The 23,709-nt window shown below is 54.3% G+C and overlaps 1 protein-coding gene across 1 annotated transcript in view; it reads left to right on the plus strand.

The window, feature by feature from the left end:
- ST14 (ST14 transmembrane serine protease matriptase) overlaps window positions 1–22,711 on the plus strand; it is a 49,590-nt gene extending 26,879 nt beyond the window's left edge. The window contains exons 2-19 of the mRNA XM_003923504.4: window positions 1,776–1,935; window positions 2,188–2,315; window positions 2,510–2,580; window positions 3,391–3,548; window positions 3,765–3,800; window positions 4,084–4,324; window positions 7,645–7,784; window positions 8,130–8,227; window positions 9,177–9,286; window positions 9,410–9,540; window positions 10,683–10,787; window positions 11,146–11,256; window positions 11,352–11,465; window positions 11,785–11,907; window positions 12,763–12,949; window positions 20,832–21,106; window positions 21,827–21,963; window positions 22,046–22,711. Of these exons, the coding sequence (XP_003923553.1) occupies window positions 1,776–1,935; window positions 2,188–2,315; window positions 2,510–2,580; window positions 3,391–3,548; window positions 3,765–3,800; window positions 4,084–4,324; window positions 7,645–7,784; window positions 8,130–8,227; window positions 9,177–9,286; window positions 9,410–9,540; window positions 10,683–10,787; window positions 11,146–11,256; window positions 11,352–11,465; window positions 11,785–11,907; window positions 12,763–12,949; window positions 20,832–21,106; window positions 21,827–21,963; window positions 22,046–22,207 (2,487 nt within the window). The 3' untranslated portion in view covers window positions 22,208–22,711. The remainder of the gene's footprint in view (window positions 1–1,775; window positions 1,936–2,187; window positions 2,316–2,509; window positions 2,581–3,390; window positions 3,549–3,764; window positions 3,801–4,083; window positions 4,325–7,644; window positions 7,785–8,129; window positions 8,228–9,176; window positions 9,287–9,409; window positions 9,541–10,682; window positions 10,788–11,145; window positions 11,257–11,351; window positions 11,466–11,784; window positions 11,908–12,762; window positions 12,950–20,831; window positions 21,107–21,826; window positions 21,964–22,045) is intronic.
- The last annotated feature ends 998 nt before the right edge of the window (window positions 22,712–23,709 follow it).

Consider the following 23,709-nt stretch of genomic DNA (forward strand, 5'->3'; position numbering starts at 1 on the left):
AACACATGCTTTTGCATCCGAACGATGGGATAAAGGCAGCGACCGAAAGGAATGCACTGCTGTGCACACAGGAACCAGGGTGGGTCTCAGAGGAATCGTGCAGAGTGAAAGCCAGATGGAAGAGAGTGCATACTGCAGAATTCCATTTACATAAAGCTCTGGGAAAAGCAGCCTGAAGCAGATCAGTGGTTTCTTGGGGACGGGAAATGGATTCAGGGAGCAACATGCGGGAAGGGCCAGGAGGAGACTTGGAAGGCGATGGACACGTGCATCATCGTAATTGTGGATGGTTTCATGGATGTGTACGGATGCCCCAAATTGTACACTTAAATACACACACTTTATTTTATGTCAATAATACCTCAATGAAGTTATTTTTTAAAGTCAATGGAAGGTTTGCAAAAGCAAGTCAAAAAAACTCCCCAAATAGAACCAGACGAAGAAACGCAAAATGCAGGAGAGAAGAGATGACAGCTAGAGGTGTAGAGGATCCATTCTTTATCTGTGACGTTCTGAAATGTCATCCCGGAGCCATAGGTTTGGCTATGTGTGTGGTTTCATTTGTCTTTCTCGCCATCACTGAGCCTTTGCATTGAAAGATTTATGCCTCTCTTCAGCTCTTGGAAATATCCTTTTGGTATTTCTTTGGTAATGTTCTCTTTTCTGCCAGGCTCAAAAAAGATTGGCCTTAAGTGTTCTAGAAGACAGAGGTGAGACAAGAAAGGGCATTGCTAGAAATCCCCAAATCTCCACCTCAGCCCCAAGCAAAAACACAGATACCCCAACAGATTCCCAGAGCAGATGGGTAAAATAATCTGTGAGCTTGGGATGGGCCATTGCTTTTGTTGTGAGCTGCATGGAGTGGGTGTGAGGGAGTTAAGCCAGGCCGTGGTGCGTCCCCAGGATTCAGGGCAGGCAGATGGTGTGCACGATGGGCAGAAACCCTTGCTGCTGTGTCACTGGGTGCAGCAGACACCTGCTTCACCGCTCCCTATTCTGGGTCCTCATCCTGGATACCGTTGGCAGAGAGGAAGCCGGTGAAGTTGCCAGCCTGTTTGTTGGGCATTCTGTTTGCTTGCTTTCCTTCTCCTGGGGCTGTGCATGGGTGTGGATTCCACAGATACCTGGCCCTCTCAGTGTGCCGTGAGGTCCTGGACTGGGGTGCCCAAGGTGAAAGGCAGAGCAGCTTTTTCCATGATGGTACTGCCTTTTTACTTTTGGCGGGTTCCACATGGGCAGGGCAAGGCTCTGTGTAGGGTGTACAGTTGCGTGCCGGCCACAGGCTCCTGGGGCAGGTGATGGGGGGACTGAATCTGGTAGGGGCTGCATCGGAGGGAGCAGGGTCTGCTCTTAGAAGTCTGCACAGGGACACCACGGTTGTCAGTCATGGCCCTGGGCTGGAGCCACTCTCTGCATCAAAGGTGATCACTGAAGGGGAGACACCAAGGAATGGGTTTAGACAGCCCTTCATTGTGTTTTAATTTAAGCAAACAATTCTTAAGCAGTGATTGCCTGGTGTTGTTCGGACACTGGGACGTGTCGTTGGGAAGGGTGACCTAACGTTCCTCCCAGAGCATGCCCAGGGTTCACGTCCCAGAGTCTATGCTCTGGGCAGTGGTCCCCAAGCCTCTGGGGGAAGCCCCTTCTTCTCACCCAAGCTCCTGCTTTCTTCTCCAAGCCGGATCTCACAAAATGTGAACATCTTCCCCAGCGGGGAGCGGGGGGTTGGGGGAAGAGGGGTGAGAGGGCCTGAGTGGGAGCTTCTCTCTCTGCAGGATGTGAATGGCTTGGAGGAAGGTGTGGAGTTCCTGCCGGCCAACAATGTCAAGAAGGTGGAGAAGCATGGCCCGGGGCGCTGGGTGGTGCTGACAGCGGTGCTCCTCGGCCTCTTCTTGGTCTCTTTGGCAGTTGGCTTCCTGGTGTGGCATTTCCAGTGTGAGTAAAGCTGGGGCAGGCACTGGGGAGGGCGACGGGTGGTAGCTGTCCCTCCTCCCTCAGCGGACAGACCTAGGGCCACCTAGTGAGGACACGAGGATCTCTCAGCTACTCTGGAACCCTATGGGAAGTGATCGGAAGGTCAGGGATGGCCCATGGCCCTCTCCCAGCATTCATTCCCCATTGTGGACGGTGAGGCAAGGCGGGGGTGGTATCACCTCCCCTGACTGAGCACCTTGTGGTCTCGCACAGACCGGGACGTGCGTGTCCAGAAGGTCTTCAATGGCTACCTGAGGATCACAAATGAGAAGTTTGTGGATGCCTATGAGAACTCCAGCTCTACTGAGTTTGTAAGCCTGGCCAGCAAGGTGAAGGACGCGGTGAGTGCGGCCTGCCCAGAGCCCTGCCAGGCTGTCTGCCCTGGCATCCCACCTACCGGATAGGAAGACATGCCTCGACTGGGATGGGGGTGGCCTGCAAAGGGGGCCGGGATCCCACAGGGCAGGGAGCGGCCTGGGCTCGGGGCAGGATCATCGCCGTGCGGAGGCTGTCATGAGTCTCTGCCCTTCCTCAGCTGAAGCTGCTGTACAGCGGAGTCCCAGTCCTGGGCCCCTACCACAAGGAGTCGGCTGTGACGGCTTTCAGGTGGGTGCGGGGAGAAGGCTCAGTGGATGCACCCAGCGTGGCTAGGAATGTGATCGGTTGCAGTGTGCGGGGCAGAAAGCGGGAGATGGGGCTGGAGGTCCTGGCCTGGAGAGCCAAGGAGGGTCCTTGCTCTGCCCTCCTGTGCGTTACGTGGCAGCCTGACTCTTCTGCCCCATGGCAGAGGTGACCATAGTGATAGCTGTGATGAGCTGCCCAAAGGCCTGTGCAGTGCTTGGCACGATGCCAGGAATGGCCACGTGCCATTTATTATTTTGCAAATTTGGGTTTGGGGGAGTTGGTGTGCTCAGGCAGGTTTCAATGAGTCCCACATTTTCTGTGCTTGGGAAGTGTTTCATACATCCTTTTGTTAAAAAAAAAAGACTATTCTCAAAGTGCTTTTTATTTTGTTTGTTCGTTTGAACCCTGGAGAATGCTGTGTGGCAGGTGGCATTCCCCATTCCTTTCTCAGGTCAGAAAACAGGCTCAGGAAGGTGACACTGGGTGTCTCCTTGCTTGTGGCCAAACTCCAATGGGATTCTCCCCCTCATTCCTGTCCCTGAGCGGGCCCCAGAATCGGTCTTGTTGGGGATGAGACGGTGAGAGCAGAGGACAAAGTGGCAAGGCCTCTCGCTTCGGAGTGGAAAGATGGGTGCACACAAAAGAGGAGCTGGGGCAGGGCCCCTGCAGATGGAGGGCCCAGGTCAGCCCGCACGGGAGGCCTGAGCGGCCCACATGCCCTGGAGTCGCTCTGGGCCAGCGTTGGGGAAGTGGGGCCTAGAGCTCCGCCTCAGGCCCCCGTTCTCTCCCCAGCGAGGGCAGTGTTATCGCCTACTACTGGTCTGAGTTCAGCATCCCGCAGCACCTGGTGGAGGACGCCGAGCGCATCATGGCAGAGGAGCGCGTGGTCATGCTGCCCCCGCGGGCGCGCGCCCTGCAGTCCTTTGTGCTGACCTCAGTGGTGGCCTTCCGTGAGTCTGAGGGTCCGGGGTGGGCATGGGACCCGCCAGACTTGCATGGAGTGGGGCTGGGCCCTGGACCACAGCAGGGAACCGGCACTCCCAGGATCCGCTGATCCAGAGAGAAGACTCCGTGCTGGCTGGGCACCTCCCTTTAGATAATAAGGAAGCAGGAATAAGGAAATGCATCGTATCAGTAAACACTTTATTCCCCCTCTTATTCTTCAGCCACTGACCCCAGAACAGTACAGAGGACCCAGGACAGTAAGTATCATGTTCGCCTCCTCCTCTGGGTGTGGCAGAGGGGGGTGTGGCCAGAAGCCCTTGAGCCAGTGGGGTCCTCAGAAGCATATCCCTCTGAATGAGGTATATTATGATGGTCTTTCCAGGCCCTTCTGAGAAACCCCCTTCCTGGTTTCCCAGCCTGGGGCATCTGAAAGGGGCCAGGCCTGAGGTGCATGCCCATGGGGTCTCAGGTTCTTCCCTCAGTTCTGCGCAGCCCTGCCCCGCCCCCCGACACATGCCCTTCTTCTTGTCTCCTGTGCAGACAGCTGCAGCTTTGCCCTGCATGCCCGGGGCGTGGAGGTGACGCGCTTCACCACGCCCGGCTTTCCCGACAGCCCTTACCCTGCTCATGCCCGCTGCCAGTGGGCCCTGCGGGGGGATGCGGACTCGGTGCTGAGCCTCACCTTCCGCAGCTTTGACCTTGCGTCCTGTGACGAGCGCGGCAGCGACCTGGTGGTGGTGTACAACGCCCTGAGCCCCATAGAGCCCCACGCCCTAGTGCAGTGAGTACCCCGGGGAGTGGGTGGGGCTGTGGGAGCTTGGCAGCTGCCCCAATGGGGGCCAGCCTCTTCAACGGATTGTGGCACAGGCCTGGGATCCAGTTTATGACTCTTGGCCACAGGCCACTGCCAGATGTCCAGGCAGCAGGAGCCACGTGTGGTGTGATCCTCAGTGGGAGCTCCAGCGGTGTCTGGGAGGTGACTGTCTCAGCCTTGGCAGGGTGGAGGAAGGCCCAGTGGTCCTCAGATACCAAATCTAGCCTGTGTAGGGCGCGATCCCCTGAACTGCCAGAGAGAAGTCACTGCCTGCAGTTGTAAAATGCAAGCTTTGTTATGCAGGTATGTGAAGGCCAACAGATCAGGAGATGATTGTCCTTGAAGAGACAATTCTGTTGGCCAGGCATGGTAGCTCTTGTCTGTAAAGTCAGCACTTTGGGGAGGTTGAGGCAAGAGGATCCTTTGAGGCCAGGAGTTTGAGACCAGCCTGGGCAAGCAAGACCCTGTCTCTATGAAAAATAAAAAACTTAGCTGGGTGTGGTGGTGCTTGCCTACTCAGGAGGCTGATGCAGGAGAATCTCCAGCCCAGGAGGTTGAGGCTGCAGTCAGCTGTGATTGCACCACTGCACGCTAGCCTGGGCAACAGAGCAAGACCCTGTCATCTCAGGCCATGTGAGGAAGCACCAGGGTTGGGCAAGGGGTAACAGGAACAAGGAGAAAATGTAAGCTAGAGCTTTTATTATGGGCTGGGCACGGTGGCTTATGCCTGTAAGCCCAACACTGAGAGGCCGAGGTAGCTGGATCACTTGAGGTCAGGAATTTGAGACCAGCCTAGCCAACCTGGTGAAAAATCAGCTGGGTGTGGTAGTGGGCACCTGTAATCCCAGCTACTCAGGAAGCTGAGGCAGGAGAATCGTTTGAACCTGGGAGGCAGAAGTTGCAGTGAGCCAAGAATGCACCACTGCACACCAGCCTGGCTAACAGAGTGAGACTCCATCTCAAAAAAAAAAAAAAAAGCCTTTATATGGTTTACACAGAAAAGGCAAGACAAATCAGGGTGACAGGTTTAGAATTGGCTTGTTTGAATAATTTCAATTGGCTCTGAGGCATAGGAGCTGTCCCTGGTTCTCTGATATTTGGGCCTGGGGTGCTTAGGGCAAGGAATAGCGGCCCTGAGTGTGAGATCCTGATGGAGAAGGTGGGGCTGGGCCCTCCATGGGTGGGTTTGCACAGGGAAGGCTTGCTTGCAGGTGAGTCTTTTCCTATCTCTAAGCACTGGCCAGCCCCGGAGGGTAGTTCCTCTAGTCAGCAGGGCCCAGATGTCAAATCACCTGCATTATATTAAACAGAAAGGCGTGGTTAATGCACCTGTGGGGGGCCGGGCGCGGTGGCTCAAGCCTGTAATCCCAGCACTTTGGGAGGCCGAGGCGGGTGGATCACGAGGTCAAGAGATCAAAACCATCCTGGTCAACATAGTGAAACCCCTCTCTACTAAAAATACAAAAAGTTAGCTGGGCATGGTGGTGTGTACCTGTAATCCCAGCTACTCAGGAGGCTGAGGCAGGAGAATTGCCTGAACCCAGGAGGCGGAGGTTGCGGTGAGCCGAGATCGCGCCATTGCACTCCAGCCTGGGTATCTGGGTAGCAAGAGCGAAACTCCGTCTCAAAAAAAAAAAAAAAAAAAAAATGCACCTGTGGAATACCCATGTCAAGGTGGAGTGTACCACGCAGAGGTGCTGCGCATGGCGGGGTGAGCCGCCTCTTCTGCACTCACTGGGCCAGAGCCTTCTGTGGCTGTCTGTGAAAATGAGCTGGGCGGACATTTCATGATTAATAATGGGCTAAAATTCAGGCCAAAACCAATCTAGAACCATCTGCTGCCACAGCTTTGCAACCAGGACTTTTTTTCCATCTCTCTAATTTATTAATTGTACAACAAAGAAGTACATGGTCCCGGTGGGAAAAAGGAATCAACAAGCAAAAGGAAGACTAAAGTCACTCATCTCTTACTGCCTAGAAATAACCAGTGTTAATATTATTTTAAATTTTATTTTGAGATAGAGTCTCACTGTGTCACCCAGGCTGATGTGCAGTGGTGTGATCTCAGCTCACTGCAACCTCCTCCTCGCAGGTTCAAGGGATTCTCCTGCCTCAGCCTCCTGAGTAGCTGGGATTACAGGTGCATGCCACCATGCCCAGCTAATTTTTGTATTTATTTATTTATTTATTTATTTATTTTAGCAGAGATGGGGTTTCACCACGTTGGCCAGGCTGGTCTTGAACTCCTGACCTCAAGTGATCTGCCTACCTCAGCCTCCCAAACTGCTGGGATTATAGGCATGAGCCACTGTGCCCAGCCAAGTTAATAGATTTAAGAGCACCGAGAACCATGCCAGGCATGTTCTTCTTTTTATTTTTCTTTTTTGAGTCTCCTGGTCACCCAGGCTGGAGTGCAGTGGTGCAATCATAGCTCACTGTAACCTTGGACTCCTTGGGCTCAAGCAATCCTCTGACCCGCATATAGAAAACAGAAATTGAGTAGCTAGGGGCTATGGGTAAGCACCACCATACCTAGCTAGTTTTTTGATTATGGAGATGAGGTCTCATTGTGTTACCCAGGCTGGCCTCAAACTCCTGGCCTCAAGTGATTCTCCTGCCTCCTTCCCAACATGCTGGGATTATAGGCCTGCCCTTGGCATGTTCTTAATAAACGTTGGTTGTTACTACTGCTGTTGTTCTGATTAAGCCCACAGTTTATTTAATAAATCCTCTGTCATTGGCATTCATTGTTTCTAGGGTGTTTTTTTTTTTTTGGCGGAGTCTTGCTCTGTCGCTCAGGCGTCAGTGCAGTGATGCAATCTTGGCTCACTGGAACTTCCACCTCCTGGGTTCCAATGATTCTCCTGCCTCAGCCTCCTGAGTAGCTAGGATTACAGGTGTCCACCACCACACCCAGCTAATTTTTGTATTTTTAGTAGGGACGGGGTTTCACCATGTTGGCCAGGCTAGTTTTGAACTCCTGACCTTAGGTGATCCTCCCGCTTTGGCTTCCCAGAGTACTGGGATTACAGGCACAAGCCACCACGCGTGGCCAGGTGGTGTTCTTTTAAACAAAGATGAACAGTTTATGGCTAACTCCTTTCATCAGTGATTGTGTGGGGAGGGACTCATCTGAATAAAGGTCTTTTTGGCTCCATTCTTAGCCCTCTGTGGATGGGACCTGGTTTAGGGATGGAGTCCTCAGGCCCCTCTGGGAACCTGGTTCAGGTGTGTGAGAAGCTTGGATTCTGTCTGCTCTTCTTAATGCTTGCCCTCTGCTCCTGCAGGTTGTGTGGCACCTACCCTCCCTCCTACAACCTGACCTTCCTCTCCTCCCAGAACGTCCTGCTCATCACGCTGATAATCAACACTGAGCGACGGCATCCTGGCTTTGAGGCCACCTTCTTCCAGCTGCCTAAGATGAGCAGTAAGGAAGGGCAGGGCAGGGCGGAACTGCCTGTGCAGAAGGGGAAGGCCTTAGTGGGGGGTGACCTGAGCTTAGGAGGCCACAGGCTAGACCCTGTGGCTGGCAAGCTGGCCTAGGTCACCAGCAGAGGCTGAAGCTTAAGCCAAAGACTTCTGGCTGACCTCCCAGGTCAGGAGCCCTCCTGAAGCTTTAGCCCCCAGTGACCGGCCCTCCTGGCTATGCACCTGCTGTGCAACGTCCAGGTGTCCAGGAGGCAGCTCCAGGCCTCAGGCTGCAGAGCCCTCGCCTGCCTGCTTGGCCGGGCGGTTTCCCGATCCTCATGCTTTCTCCCACCTTTCCTCTCAGGCTGTGGAGGCCACTTACGTGAAACCCATGGGACATTCACCAGCCCCTACTACCCCGGTCACTACCCACCCAACATGGACTGCACATGGAACATCGAGGTAGGAGCTATGGGTGTGTGTGTGCGTGCATGTGTATTCTCTGTGTGGACGTGTGTGTGTGTGTGTGTGTGTGTGTGTGAGAGAGAGAGAGAGAGAGAGGGAGAGAGAGGGAGAGAGGTGGATGGCAAATGAGGAAGGCAGAAGAAAGGAAAGAGCAGCTTCTTTATCAACCCCAAAGAGGCAGCCCAGCGTGGTGACTCACACCAGTAATTCCAGCACTTTGGGAGGCCAAGGAGGGAGGATCACTTGAGGCCAGGATTTCAAGACCAGCCTAGGCAACATAGTGAGACTTCATCTCTACCAAAACAAACAAACAAACAAACAAAACAAAAATTAGCCAGATGTGGTGGTGCACGCCTGTAGTCCCAGGTGGTGCACGCCTGTAGTCCCAGGAGGCTGAGGTGGGAGGATCACTTAAACCCAGGAGTTTAAGGCTACAGTAAGCTATGACAGCGCCATTGCACTCCAGCCTGGGCAGCAGTGAGACCCTGTCTCAAAAAGCAACAAAAACACACAAACAAACAAACCCCAAAGAGACCATGTGTCTGAGGACCCAGGGCGGGGTCCGGTCTTCCCCTGCAGTGTCAGGCAGACCCAGACTCTTATCCTAGCTCCTTGTCTGGCAACTGAGGGACCTGGGCAGTTGCTGCCCAGATGAAGTGAGGGTAGACCCAGGGTAATGGTGCCTGGGTCTCAGAGGTGCCATCAGGAAGACATCAAAGAAGGTGTGTGAGACAAGAGAGTTGCCCATCCGTGCCCCTCACACCGTCCCAACCAGAGCCACCTTCCTTTCCTTTTGTCACAAATGCCGGGAGAACTTTGCAGCCTGCCTTGGTGATGAAAGGCATAGCGTCTCTCCCTGCGCCATGCCACTCCTCCCCTGTGATGTCCCCGGGTTCAGGAAGGAGGGAGAGAAGCCACAGATTCCCAGCAGCCTCTCTTCCCTCAGGTGCCCAACAACAATCACGTGAAGGTGCGCTTCAAAGTCTTCTACCTGCTGGAGCCCGGTGTGCCTGTGGGCACCTGCCCCAAGGACTACGTGGAGGTCAATGGGGAGAAGTGAGTCCCTGGGGCTATGGGGGCTACCAGTCCCATGGGGCAGGGGGAGGGCTCCCACCAGCCCCCCAGCGCCCCAATTCTGAGCTGTCCCTCCTCACCTTGTGCCCCCACCCCCTGCTCCAGGTACTGTGGAGAGAAGTCTGAGTTCGTCGTCACCAGCAACAGCAACAAGATCACAGTTCGCCTGCACTCGGACCAGTCCTACACCGACACCGGCTTCTTCGCTGAATACCTCTCCTTTGACTCCAGAGACCGTGAGTGAACGTCGTCGGGAGGAGGGCTGGCGAGGGCCTGGCCTGCATGTTCTGTCTACCGTGCGTCTTGTTAGCATCGTGCTTTGCTGATTCTAAAATGCTGGAGAATGTAAGAGCATCTCACCCCTCCTGAAGCTTTGGAAGGAAAACCTGCCACCTTTGATGTGTTAATCATAGCAGGCTGGCTGTGAGCGCTGGTACACTCTGTGCCCTTCCGGGTTGCAGTCACAGCATGAGGTACCTGTGGCTGGAGACGCCCCTCACCGGAGCTCCCCCGGCCATCTGTCTCTCAGGCCACCTTCACCATGACTTTGACCTTCTGAGCTTGCCTCTGTGGCCTGTTAGCAACGTTAGGATTAATAGCGTAATTTTGAGACACATTAGGAAGTACTATTTATTGGCTGTGTGAGCATCGGTTCTTTCATGTGTACGATATGTTTTTATTTCAACCCTGTATCATAGAATAGCTTTGGGAAGACATGGAACCATGCTTAGGAATCCAAATTTAAGGTAAAATTCAAGGGCCTGGCTCACCACCCAAAGTGCACTTGGACGAACCAACACCTTTGATCTAAACACTTACCTGTGACTGAAGTGTACCTGTGCCGAGGTGGTGACAATGGCCTCCTTACAACTTTGTCATCTGCAAAGTGGTCAGATGACTCCTGATTTCAGAAACATTGAAATATGGAAAATGTTTAGAGTGAAGGAAGCACGCTATGCCACGCTGCATTTGGATAGGACACGTTCAATGCATTGGGGACCTGCTGAGTGTCACAGGCAGGGCCTGGCCCTCAGGGGCACCAGGCAGCCCAGCATACAGGGCAGGGCAGGGCAGGTTCTTTGACCAGCCGGCCTCTCTGCAGGGTGCCCGGGGCTTCCTGGGCCCCGGTCCTCAGTGGTGGGGAAGGACCCCACCAGCCCAGGTTGAGGTCTGTGGCCAGCCCTCCACCACACTGGCTATAGGTGCAGAAACCCGTTTGTCACAGCTTGGTGGGCCTGGGCAACCCCTGCCCTGGGCCACAGTGCCCACCCTGCTCCTCTGTGTTTGTGGCTGGGAGGTTGGCCTGAGGCGGGGAGCCAGGAGCCAGCGGAGGGAGGCCGGCGGGTGCCGGGGGTCTCAGGTCTGCCTGTGTCCGCAGCGTGCCCTGGGCAGTTCATGTGCCACACGGGGCGGTGTATCCGGAAGGAGCTGCGCTGTGATGGCTGGGCCGACTGCACCGACTACAGCGATGAGCTCGACTGCAGTGAGTTCGGCTGGGAGCCCCGTCCCCCACCCTCCTTCCCAGCCCTGCCTGCATCCCATGGACCTGCTGGGCTGACTGCTGAGGCAGAAGGGCCAGAGGTGGTGGGAGTTTGCTCTCGGCCCTGTGTAGGGTCCTCTGGCCTCCCTCCCCACCCTGCCGTGTGGAGATCTTGGCCTCTGTGGGGCCGGTGGTGGGGTGTCTGGGAAGTGCTGAGGTCAGCTTGGTCGCTAGTGGAGCAGGGGCACTTGGGCCTCTCTGCAGATGGGAAAGTGGTCCCCAGGGAGCTCTGAGTGCCTATCCTGGGGAAGCAGTGAGTGATGAGGGCCTCGAGGCTGACCCTCCCCTTACCCTGCTCCAGTTTGCAACGCCACCCACCAGTTCACCTGCCAGAACAAGTTCTGCAAGCCCCTCTTCTGGGTCTGCGACAGTGTGAATGACTGCGGAGACAACAGCGACGAGCTGGCGTGCAGTGAGTGCTGGGGGAGGGTGCCGCTGGGGGGCGGGTGCGCGGGGGGCCAGGGCGGGCGGGTGGCTCCTGGCGGCTGAGTCCCCGTGCCTCTCCAGGTTGTCCGGCCCAGACCTTCAAGTGTTCCAATGGGAAGTGCCTCTCGAAGAGCCAGCAGTGTAATGGGAAGGACGACTGTGGGGACGGGTCCGACGAGGCCTCCTGCGCCAGGGGTGAGGCCGCCCCATCCACCTTCTTGCTGGGAGGTTTCGCCCCTGCCGGAGGCTGCCCTGAGCACACCCATGTGCAGGGTGCCCCAAGTTTAAGGAACACGAACCACCTGTGTGTTCACTGATGAGAGAGGGCGCCAGTTGGGGGAGAGTTTTCTGGAAGCTGGAGAACCTGTAGCAGGGCAAGGAGGCCAGGAGGTGTGGGTGGGGCAGGACTGGTGAGGGGTAACGTGCAGGGATCGTGAGTGGCCACTGGGGGTTTCTGGCTTCGGGTGGGAGGCTGTGGAGGAATTCATTCCCTCCCTGTGTCCTCCTTGAACAGTGGACGTCGTCACTTGCACCAAGCACACCTACCGCTGCCAGAACGGGCTCTGCCTGAGCAAGGGCAACCCTGAGTGTGACGGGACGAAGGACTGTAGCGACGGCTCAGATGAGAAGGACTGCGGTGAGCCGGGCATCCGAGCACGGGGGTGCAGGTTGCTCACTGTGTTAGTGCTCATTGAGCAGCTCACATAGCAGCCTCACTTGGCAGCTCTGTACTTGGGTGAGAGGGTGTGTCTCCTGGAGGAAAGGATAGCCTTGCCAGTTGGCATGAGGGTACCACCCCACGGGCTGACTCTGGTCTTAGAGAATGGCCTGGGCAGCCAGCATCTCAGGGCTTCTGTGGCACGGCGAGGTCATGGCTGCAGTGCGGGGCTGGCCCCTGCTCTGTAGACACAGCTGTAGGGAGTAACCTGGGGAAGAGCAGCCCAGCTCACCCAGGTCCAAGGCAGGGTCTCACCCTTGCCTGCCCATACTTTAGTTTGCAGTCTCCGTATTTCAGAAGCATTGGCTGGCCACAGGTTGGATTTGAGCACAGCTGCACCTAGTCTGTGTCAATCACACCACTGGTTCATTTGTCCCTCTGAGAGCTGTGCCCTTCAGCATTCAGACAAGCCTTTTTCTGCCACCCCCTCCCCTGTGACATCCCAAAAGATGTCAAATCAGGCAGATGACACCCAAATCAAAGTGAAGCTGACCAGACGGCCTCTGGAGGCCCTCAATGCATTTGTGTGGGAGGGGGCAGTGAGAAGATGAGGGTTTGAATTTGGGAGCGGGGAGAGGGAGGGGCGTGGTGGGAGTCTGTGAAGCTCAAAGATAGTTTTGGGGTCCCTCATGCTGTGGTCGCTCCAGCAGTGCTGTGCATGCCAAAAGCTGGCTTCCCCACATGAGGCCTCCTGGTACCCATCGTGTGTCCCCTCGGGGTTCGGTGTCCTCACCTTGACTTGCTGTTCTCTCTGGTTCTCTGCCCTCTCTGCAGACTGTGGGCTGCGGTCATTCACCAGAAAGGCTCGTGTTGTGGGGGGCACGAATGCGGACCAGGGCGAGTGGCCCTGGCAGGTGAGCCTGCATGCCCTGGGCCAGGGGCACGTCTGTGGTGCTTCCCTCATCTCTCCCAGCTGGCTGGTCTCTGCCGCGCACTGCTTCATCGACGACAGGGGATTCAGGTGGGTCACTGGGATGGCAGCAGGGAATCTCCTTGCTGGCACCTTGCATCTGGGAGTCATGCCAGGGTGGATTGGCACTGGGGCAGGGCATTGGAGGGGTGAGCACACGCGTTAGTCCATTCTTGAGTTGCTCTAAAGAAATGCCGGAGCCTGGGTCATTTATAAAGAAAAGAGGTATATGTGGGTCATGGTTCTGCAGGCCGTAGAGGAAGCGTGGTGCCAGCCTCTGCTTCTGGTGAGGGCCTCAGGGAGCTTCCAACCATGGCAGAAGGCGAAGGGGGTGCAGGCACATCACACGGTGAGAGCAGGAGCAAGAGAGAGCAGGGGGAGATCCCAGCTCCTGTGAACTCAGAACTCATTCATCACCATGTGGAGGGCACCAAGCCATTCAGGAGGGATCCGTGACCAAAACACCTCCCACCACGCCCCACCTCCAGCACTGGGGACCCTATCTCAGCATGAGATTTGGAGGTGACAGACATCCAAACCAAATGAGCAGATATCCTAGGACGGGGCTTCATAACAGTAATGATAACAACTCACTGTGTCCGGGGCCCATTCTCAGCCCAATGCTGTCTCTGAGCCTCTCCTAAACCCCCTAGCAGGTTAGGCAGGTCGATTGTATCCTCATTTTACAGAAAGTAAGGTTCAGAGAAGCAGGGACATTTGCTGGGGGTGGCACAGCTCTTAAGGGGCAGAGCCAGACTTGAGCACCGGTGTGGTCTCCAAGTCGCGGTGAGCCTGCACTGCGTGACTCCTCGGATTGGCCAACATGAGCTTTGGAGTCATGCTCCAGCTCTGGCTTGCCAATGACTTGGGCAGGTTATTCAAACTTCCTAGGCCTCGGGTTCTTCACAGATGACAGTGATAGTATCAGTCCCTACCCTAAGAGTTGTGAGAATTAAATATGATGCTGTACTTGAGACACAGCACTGTACCTGGCACAGAGAAGGTGCTCATCATGTCATGGCCTCAGACGCACAGGCAGATGAGAGGCCTGGAAGGGACACATGGGCGTCGCAGGAACAGGGTACAATGCTGGGCTGAGCTACTTGTGTCTTAGCTCCCGGCCTCTCTGTGTGTCTGGCCATTGGCTGTAGGAAGGAGTGTTAGGGCCTGGCTTGCTCTGAAGAGGCAGGTACAGGGGTGTGGCCCTTCTAGGAGAGTCCGCCCTTGGGAGGAGGGGATGGGCTTCCTGCAGGCAGCTCTGGGAGCAGGCGACCTTGGCCCTCAGCTGCCCTTAGCAGGGAGGAGAGATGGGCCCACAGCAGAAGGGAGGCCTGCAGCACAGGTGGAGTGCGCTCAGACACATGCAGAGGGCTCAGGTGATGAAGATGGACAGCAAGCGCCTGAGGGGAGTGGAGCCGGCTCCGTGGTCCCTGGCCTCACTGGATGCTTGACATATGGCTTTGTCCAGCCTGAAACTATCCCTTATCTCATTCACACTCAACTTCACCCAGAGCAGGAATGATTTTCTTCTTGGAGTATTGGGAGCTTATGTGCAGTGGTGCAAATCGTAGCTCACTGCAGCCTTGAACTCCCAGGCATGAGCTATCCTCCTGCCTCAGCCTCCCAAGTACCTGGAACTACAGGCACATGCCACCATACCCAGCTAGTTTAAAATTTTTGTAGAGACAGTCTTGCTAAGCCTGACCTCCAGCTCGTGGGCTAAAGTGATCCTCCCATCTTGGCCTCCTGAAGTGCTGGCATTACAGACATGAGCCACCATGCCTGGCCTGACCACAGCTCTTGAGGTTGGCTTCAGTGCCTCTTTGACGTGCCCCATTCTTTCCTTTTTTGAGCCACGTCCTTGCTTTCTGGCACTACCAGGTACTCTAGGCTCATCTTGTGCTTTGCCAGCCCTGTCCTAGGATCAGCCATTTCTCCAAGGAGTCTCTTACTGGGGATGGTATTTAGAGACCAAGGTCTGTGTGCTCAGTGTGCTCATTGTCATCATGGTGTCATGTCCAGACCCCATCAGCAGGTGGAGCTAGGAAATGGCTGTGTATATACTAAGAACTGCCCTGTCCTGCGCTGCTTCCTCTTTTCCTTTGCTCCATTGTTTCCTTTTTCATTTCCTTCTCCTTCATCCTCTGTTAGTCATTAGTCATACTTCTGCCAATGACTAGTGCAATTAATATTCAACACCCCTGGTTACTGTTGGCACTAGAGAGGCCAACACTTGGTCCCTGCAGATTATGTGTCACAGACTTGTGAGGGTAGGGACAAGACATGACACCCACGCACAATAAGTGCTGTGTCGGGGCTGTGTCCAGGACCCCTCGGGCCCAGGATGTGGAGTTTAAAATTCTAAACCCACATGCCTGAGAGGCTGGGGAGGGTGACTGTTGGTGACACCCAATAGGGGTATCTGAACTGAGGGTTGAAGGTGAGGGTGTTTGCCAGCTTGACCAGGTGGCTCAGACCTTCCAGACAAAGGGACTGTCATGTGCAGAGGCAGGGAGACGTGAGGTGTGCAGGGGCCTGGTGTCAAGGGACCCTGAGCATGTGGCTAAGTCATCATGCACTCATCAGGCATTGCTGGGAGGCAGCATCATGCTGTGGTTAAATGCACCGGTTGCCTAGGTTCAAATTGTGGCCAATGACATGTTACCTATATGATCCTGGGCAAGTTACCTTCTCTGTGCCTGAGTCCTCATCTTAAAAAGGGTGACCCTCCCTTGTGGGGCTGTTTCGGGGATAAAACAGTTTACTGTGTCAGCATTGAGAAGAGTGCATGGGACATCAGAAGTTGTACCTGAGCACTAGCGATTCCCAACTGCACTCCAGCCCCTGGTGGTCACCATGGGGGATACCGGTGGCTGCATCTTCACAGCTGGTCTCTCAGCTGCTGGTAGACGTGCATGCCTTAACAATTAGAGGCTGAGTCTGCTGGTGTAATCAAATGTTGTTTGACTGACTGATGTTGGCTGGGTTTGCAGAGAGAGCTTCAGGAAAGTGGGGTATTGAGCTGAGGTTGCCGGGTGAATGGCGTGGGCTTGGAGGAGCAAGGTGGAAACCTGCAGGCACAGGGCAAAGAGCTGGATGGGGGCATCTGTGCTGGGTATTGGGGTCATGGGGAATGGAGCCAGAGGGATGAGGATGGCTCTCCCCTCTGCCCCATCCCATGACACCCTTTCAGCTACATCCTCGCCTCCTGAGTTCCTGAAGCATCTCTACTGTCTTTCATTTGCACTGCCAGCACCTTGCCCCTCCTAGCTCACGGTAGCCAGGGCAACTGCAGCGCCTCCACATCAGCTTCCTCCCCTCTCCCCACTCTGGTCTGCACCACCCAAGCCCAGCACGGTCTTCCCAAAATCTGGTCACGCCAATCTCTTGCTTCAGTGCCTGCCACGGCTTGCTGTATAAAGCAGGATCTCCTGTTTTGTATTGAAGGAGTTCAACTCCTCTTTTTTTTTTTTTTTTTTTTTGAGATGGAGTCTTACTCTGTTGTCAGGCTGGAGCACAATGGTGCAGTCTCAGCTCACTGCAACCTCCGCCTCTTGGGTTCAAGCGATTCTTCCACCTCAGCCTCCCAAGTGACTGGAAATACAGGCGCATGCCAAACGCCTGGCTAATTTTTGTATTTTTAGTAGAGACAGGGTTTCACCATATTGGCCAGGATGGTCTCCATCTCTTGACCTCGTGATCCGCCCACCTCGGCCTCCCAACAACAACTTCTTTATTCTGAGTCCGTCCAGCCTCAGTCTCCAGTGCAGTTCTCACCTTCCCCATGTTCAGTGTGGGGGGATTCCTAAACATGCGTTTGCTCTCTCTTTTTTTTTTTGAGATGGAGTTTCACTCTTGTTGCCCATGTTGGAGTGCAATGGCACCATCTCAGCTCACTGCACCTTCTCCTCCAGGGTTCCAGGAATTCTCCTTCCTCAGCCTCTTGAATAGCTGGGATTACAGGTGCTCACCACCATGCACAGCTAACTTTTTGTATTTTTAGTAGAAACGGGGTTTTATCATGTTAGCCAGGCTGGTTTCAAACTCCTGACCTCAGATGATCCACCCGCCTCAGCCTCTCAAAGTGCTGGGATTACAGGCACGAGCCACCGCACCTGGCTGCCTTTGGTCTCTTTCAACATGCAGCATTCTTCACCCCTGCAGGCTGGGGCTGGCCAGGCCTATGTGATGTCGAGGCTTGGTTCATAACTTGCTTTGTTTCCCAGCTGCCAGCCCGTCCTATTCCACAGCTTTCTACCCAGTCCTCTCTGGAACCGTTCACGTCGCGCTGTAATTGGTGGTTTTCACGTCTCTCCCCATGTACACTGTGAACCTGAAGATTGGGTGATGGATTGCATCACAGATGCCCAGGGATTGTTGAGTGAATGAGCGACGGGGGTTGGGGGTGAGTACCTGGCTGGACGTTGAGCAGGGCTGGGGCACAGTTAGAAAGGTCAGGCCGATTTATGGTGAATGCAGGCCTGGGTGGGTCACAAAGCTTGGCTGGCAGCTCTTAGGAATCTTTTCAGGGTGTGGAATGAGATGAAAAGGATCTCACAAAAGCAGCTTTTGGGAAGTCATTTTCTGGTGGAAACAGATTACATACAGTGAAGCGAGATGGGTCATAGCCCAGGTTGGAGAGCTGTGCTTTGGCCTAGGCGTGCGATTCTGTGGGGAGATGGCTGTAAGAAAGGCCAGAAGGGGATCGGGCATGGTGGCTCACACCTGTAATCCCAGCATTTTGGGAGACTGAGGCAGGTGGATCACCTGAGGTCAGGAGTTCGAGACCAGCCTGGACAACATAGTGAAACCTCGTCTCTACAAAAATTGGCTGAGCATGGTGGCACACACCCGTAATTCCATCTACTTGGAAGGCTAAGGTGAGAGGATTGCTTGAGCCCGGGAGGCCGAGGTTTCCGTGAGCCCAGATCATGCCACTGCATTCCAGCCTGGGCAACAGAGCAAGACTCCATCTCGGAAAAAAGAAAGACCAGAAAGGGATGGACGCCGAGGTAGCGAGAGCGGACCAGGGCTCGGGCGGACACGGGGAGACACGCAGGCAGAGGCTCCGTCCAACGCTCCGGGGTGAGGGAGGTGCCTTGGCTGAGCTGTTCAGTAGCCTCTTGACTTTCCTGAGAGGTCAGGGAAAATCAGGCAGGTCTTCATGCCTTTCTCTTACCACACACATTTTCTATGTTAAATATGTATTTTTCCAATGTTTTATTTTGAAAATTTTCAGACCGAGAAAAATGTTGTAAATACAATGAAAGAAGAAGGTCTAGGACAGTGAACACTCTTATACCTTTGATCTACATTCAGTAATTGAGTTAATCATGTTTGCTTTCTCTCTGTTTGCAGAGCATATATTTTTCAGAACTGTTTCCTAGTAAGGAGGAGCCACTGTGAGGCTTCCCACCAGGAGCCACTGTGAGGCTTCGGCCTGGTGGTACAAGGCCAAGAGCAAGGATGTTCTCACACGCTGAGAAATGGCGGCATTGCTTCGTGCTGTGAGCTGGCATGCTCGTCATAAATAAATGTCCTCCAATCATGCCCAGCCTGTTCTTTAGAGCCTTTTTTTTTTTTTTTTTTTTGAGATGCACTCTATTTCCCAGTCTGGAGTGCAGCTGCATGATCTCAGCTGACTGCAACTTCTGCCTCCCAGATTCAGGTGATTCTCCTCTCTCAGCCTCTGGAGTAGCTGGGATTACAGGTACGTGCTGCCACGCCTGGCTAATTTTTGTATTTTTAGTAGAGACTGGGTTTCACTCTGTTGGCCAGGCTGGTCTCCAACTCTTGACCTCAGGTGATCCACCCACTTTGGCTTCCCAAAGTGCTGGGATTACAGGCGTGAGCCACCACACTTGGTCTTATTTAGATCTTTTTAAAAAGTTCTAGGATGCAGTGAAAGCTCAGGCCTTGTATTTGGTCATTAGGTTTCTTTAATCTCTTTTTAAGAACAGTTTCTCGAAGGCTTTTATTTGTGGTCTTCCATGGCATGACTTTTGGAAAGTCCAGGCCAGTTATCTTATGGGATGCCTCTCAATTTGGGTTTTCCTGACTATGTTTTCATGGTTGAGTTAGCAAGCAGCGCCTGAGTGGTGCTGTAGCCTTTTCAGGGAGTGCATGATCCCTGGTTGGAACCTGAGTACCTGGCTGGGGGCGCCCCACAGCTTTCGCCATCATAAAGGGGCTTCCCCTTGGTTGTGAATACATCATCGCAGGTGATTCTTTCAATCAGCATGAGTGTCTCATTCCCCAGCCATATTTTACCTGGTGTCTGAGTGTCTGTTGGCGATTCTCACATGTGTTGATTATTACTGTGGCAGGTATGAATGTGGTTACTTATTGTACAATTTTTTCAGCATTTAGGGGCTGCTTTTTCTTTTTTTCTCTTTCTCTTTCTTTCATTTCATTTTTTTGAGACAGAGTCTCACTCTGTTGCCCAGGCTGGAGTTCAGTGGTGCGATCTTGGCTCATTGTAACCTCTGCTTCCCGGGTTCAAGCAATTCTCCTGCTTCAGCCTCATGAGTAGCTAGGATCACAGGCGTGCACCACTACCACTTGGCTAATTTTTGTATTTTTAATAGAGACAGGGTTTCACCATATTGGCCAGGCTGGTATTGAACTCCTGACCTCAGGTGATCCGTCTCAGCCTCCCAAAGTGCTGGGATCACAGGTGTGAGCCACTGCACCCTGCCAGGGGCTGCTTTTTCTCTGTAACAAATAACTTTCCTGCTCCCCTTATAAATTCTTTTGAAATTACTCTTTAGATTCAGGGTGGACCAATGGATTCTCCCCGCGCTTTTTTTTTTATATTCCGGCTGTGTAGTAGTAGTGTCATTCTGTCACTATTTATTTTGGGGATCTTGTTGTCCTCACTTTAGCTAGCTTTGTCAGACGGGCCGCGTTGGTGTTTGAGTGCTCATTTGCTTCCTGCAGAAACAATGTTCCAGGTTTTCTTTATCCTTTCCTTTAAGCCCCAGACCTGAAATCAACCATTTTTCCAAGGACCCCTGGTTCCTTTCAGTGGGGAAGGATATTTAGATACTAAGTTCTGGGTGCTACTGGGGAGAGCACTGCTTTTAGGCCAGTTTTTAAAAATCGTGAGCCGGCGAGGCACAGTGGCTTTTGCCTATAATCCCAGCACTTTGGGAAGCCCAGGCAGGCAGATCATTTGAGGTCAGGAGTTCAAGACCAGCTTGGCCAACATGGCGAAACCCTGTCTCCACTAAAAATACAAAAATCAGCCAGGTGTGGCTGCGGATACCTGTGGTCCCAGCTACTCGGGAGGCTGAGGCGGGAGAATTGCTTGAACCCAGGAGGCGCAGGTTACAGTGAGCCAAGATCACGCCACTGCACTCTAGCTTGGGTGACAGGGTGAGACTCCGTCTCAAAAAATAATAAATAAAATAAAAATCATGAGCATTTCCTGATACCTCGGATGGCATTCCACATCTGTGCCTCCCTTTCCGCATGCTGGGGTGGGCTCTGGCTCTGCAGTACACCTGGCACAGCTTCAGAATCGCCAAACCTATCCCAGAGCCAAGAGCAAACCCAGTAGATACCACTCAACACAGTTTTCAATTCATTTTGGTCCCAGGATATATGCCACTGCATTAAAAATTATTTGGATTGATTTTTCTGTTATTCCTCCTGTGAAAGATGAGGTTCATAACAGCTATTTTTTGGTCGTCAGATTAAAAATGTATTTGAGGAGGGGGGAAAAGAGGTCAAGGGGGGTTTCGTGCTGCAACGGGAGGCACTTAGTAGTTTCTAGCTTAGGGCCAAGATCGACTAAGAGCTGGCCCCGTGGTCTTCTCTCCACAGCTGCTGTGCCTCATCTATGCGCAGTCCTCTGGGAACGCATAGGGTTGCGGCGCTGTGTGCACAGACCTGAGTGACCGCGCCGTCTCACGGTGGCTCTCCCTCCCAGGTACTCGGACCCCACGCAGTGGACGGCCTTCCTGGGCTTGCACGACCAGAGCAAGCGCAGCGCCCAGGAGGTGCAGGAGCGCCGGCTGAAGCGCATCATCTCCCACCCCTCCTTCAACGACTTCACCTTCGACTACGACATCTCGCTGCTGGAGTTGGAGCAGCCGGTGGAGTACAGCTCTGCCGTGCGGCCCATCTGCCTGCCGGATGCCTCGCATGTCTTCCCTGCCGGCAAGGCCATCTGGGTCACGGGCTGGGGACACACCGAGTACGGAGGTGAGCTTCAGGCTGGCCCAGGGCTCCGCAGGGGCCTGGGGCCTTCCCCTAAGGCCGTGTGGCCTCTGCGTGTCCAGCCTCGGGGTTGGGGGCTGCCCCAGTCTCTCTCTGCCTGGCAGGATGAGACTGTCCAGGGCGGAATGGAGGCCTTTAGTAAAAGGGGCATGGGATTTGCTGGCCGGCTTTGCCCCTAACTACCCGAGTGACCTTGAGCGAGTTGCTTAAACTCTGATCCCGTTTCTTCATCCGCAAAATGAAGATGGCCACACCTTAACCCAGTGGTGCTTAAGGCATGTTGGGGGTGGGTTTGGAGGGAAGCAGGCCATTCGTTGACAAACGCTGGATTGAAAAAATGCACTCTATAGCGTTTGTAGACTTTGGAGAGGAAAAAGAAAAGGAACCGGACGCCCAGCTCTAATGCCCTCCCAGAACCCCCGCGGCGTTTGCGGCGCCTTCCCTCTGCCGCTCTGTTTCCTCACCCCTGCTTGCCACATGGCATCTGTTCCATCTCATCTTGCCTGGCAGATCTCAGCATGCCCCCTACTTTCTCTAGGTGGCTGCTATTGCCAGAGCCCATTGGGTAGACGCGATTTACCCATTTGTCAGCCCCTGGCATCTGGGCCGTTCCAGAGTTTTACTCGGAAAATGACCCGTGGGGAGCAGCGGATGACGCTGCCCTGCCGCAGTCCCGCTCCCAGCCCCGTCCTGCCCTCTCCCTAGGCACCGGCGCGCTGATCCTGCAGAAGGGTGAGATCCGCGTCATCAACCAGACCACCTGCGAGAACCTCCTGCCGCAGCAGATCACGCCGCGCATGATGTGCGTGGGCTTCCTCAGCGGCGGCGTGGACTCCTGCCAGGTGCGCGCAGGGGCAGGAGGGAGGCAGGTGGCCCCGGGAGAAGTGGGGCAGGGGACTCACGGCAGGGCTTGTTTCCGCCCAGGGTGACTCCGGGGGCCCCCTGTCCAGCGTGGAGGCAGATGGGCGGATCTTCCAGGCCGGTGTGGTGAGCTGGGGAGATGGCTGCGCCCAGAGGAACAAGCCAGGCGTGTACACGAGGCTCCCTTTGTTTCGGGACTGGATCAAAGAGGAAACTGGGGTGTAGGGGCAGGGGCCACCCAAATGTGTACCTGGGGAGCGGACCGCGGACTGCACCAGCGACCCCAGAACAGAGACTGTGAATTGCATCCCCGGGACTCCAGATCTGCCTAGAAAACCTTTCTGCTTCCTCAGCCTCCAAAGTGGAGCTGGGAGGTGGGAGGGGAGGACACTGGCGGTTCTACTGACCCCACTTGGGGCAAAGGTTTGAAGACACAGCCTTCCCCGCAAGCCCCAAGCTGAGCGGAGGCTGGTTTCTGCACGTCTGCTTCCTCCATCTCGAAGGAGCAGCGGGAACGGAGCTTCGGGCCTCGTGGTGAAGGTGGCGGGGCTGCGGGCTCTGGGCTGTGGGGCCCTCAGCAGTCCGGCCTCGCTCTTCAGGAAGCCCAGGCTTGAGGGACCCTGGAAAACAAACGGATCTGAGATAGGAATTGTTTCACTGGCTCCCGGGGTGGGCTTCAGTGTGTGTATTTGTGTATATGAGTAAAACATTTTATTTCTTTTTAGGTAAGCTTTTCTTCCTGGAGTCGTGCCCTCTTCCCTCCTTCTTCATTAGCTCAATTCACAAAAAAAACGGCCTCAGATTCCCTCAGCACAGACCCTGGAGTCCGGCTGAGCGGGGCCGCAATGCTGTTGCCTTCTCCAGGCCGGCAAGGGGTGGGTTTTACTCTGACTTGTAGCTTCCAAGACGAGGGGCCTGATGCCCTCGGTAGGAGGGACATGAGGGTTGGTGATACAGGGAGAGGAAAGTGTGGGGACAGTGGAGAGGGGCGCACTGGCTGCCCAGGCCCAGGTCCAATCTAGGGGAGTGAAGAGCTTTGTCAGAGGAAGATGGGCAGAAGCATGCCTTCGTGTTTGGTGAGGAGGTGGTCATGTGAGCAGTGTATGTGTGTGTGTGGAGTGTGTGTGTGTGCACATGTGCATGGGCACAGATAAGAGGCTGTGCGTGGATACCTATCTGTCCAGCAAGGACTGAGTAGATGGGTCATCCCCTTTGATTTTTTTTTTTTTTTTTTTTTTGAGTCAAGTTCTTGCTCTGTCACCCAGGCTGGAGTGCAGTGACACAATCATAGTTCATTGCAGCCTCAGTCTCCTGGGCTGAAGCCATCCTCCTGTCTCAGCCTCAGCTGAGGGACTAGAGGTGCCCACCATCATACCCGGCTAATTTTTGTATTTCTTTTTGTAGAGACAGGGTCTCACTATGTTTTCCAGGCTGGTCTCGAACACCTGGGCTCAAGTGATCTTCCCACTGGCCTTTTGCTGAGCCACATCCCCCAGCCTCCCTTGATTTTTACTTATTAATTTAAAATATTGCCTCTTTCTGGGCATGATGGTTCATGCCTGTCATCCCAGTACTTTGGGAGGCTGAGGCAGGAGGATCACAAGGTCAGGAGTTCGAGATCAGCCTGGCCAATATGGTGAAACGCCATCTCTACTAAAAATACAAAAATTAGCTGGACGTGGTGGTGGGAGCCTGTAATCCCAGCTATTCGGGAGGCTGACCCAGGA

This window comes from Saimiri boliviensis, chromosome 6 (assembly GCF_048565385.1).
Source record: "Saimiri boliviensis isolate mSaiBol1 chromosome 6, mSaiBol1.pri, whole genome shotgun sequence".
NCBI classification, from domain to species: Eukaryota; Metazoa; Chordata; class Mammalia; order Primates; family Cebidae; genus Saimiri; species Saimiri boliviensis.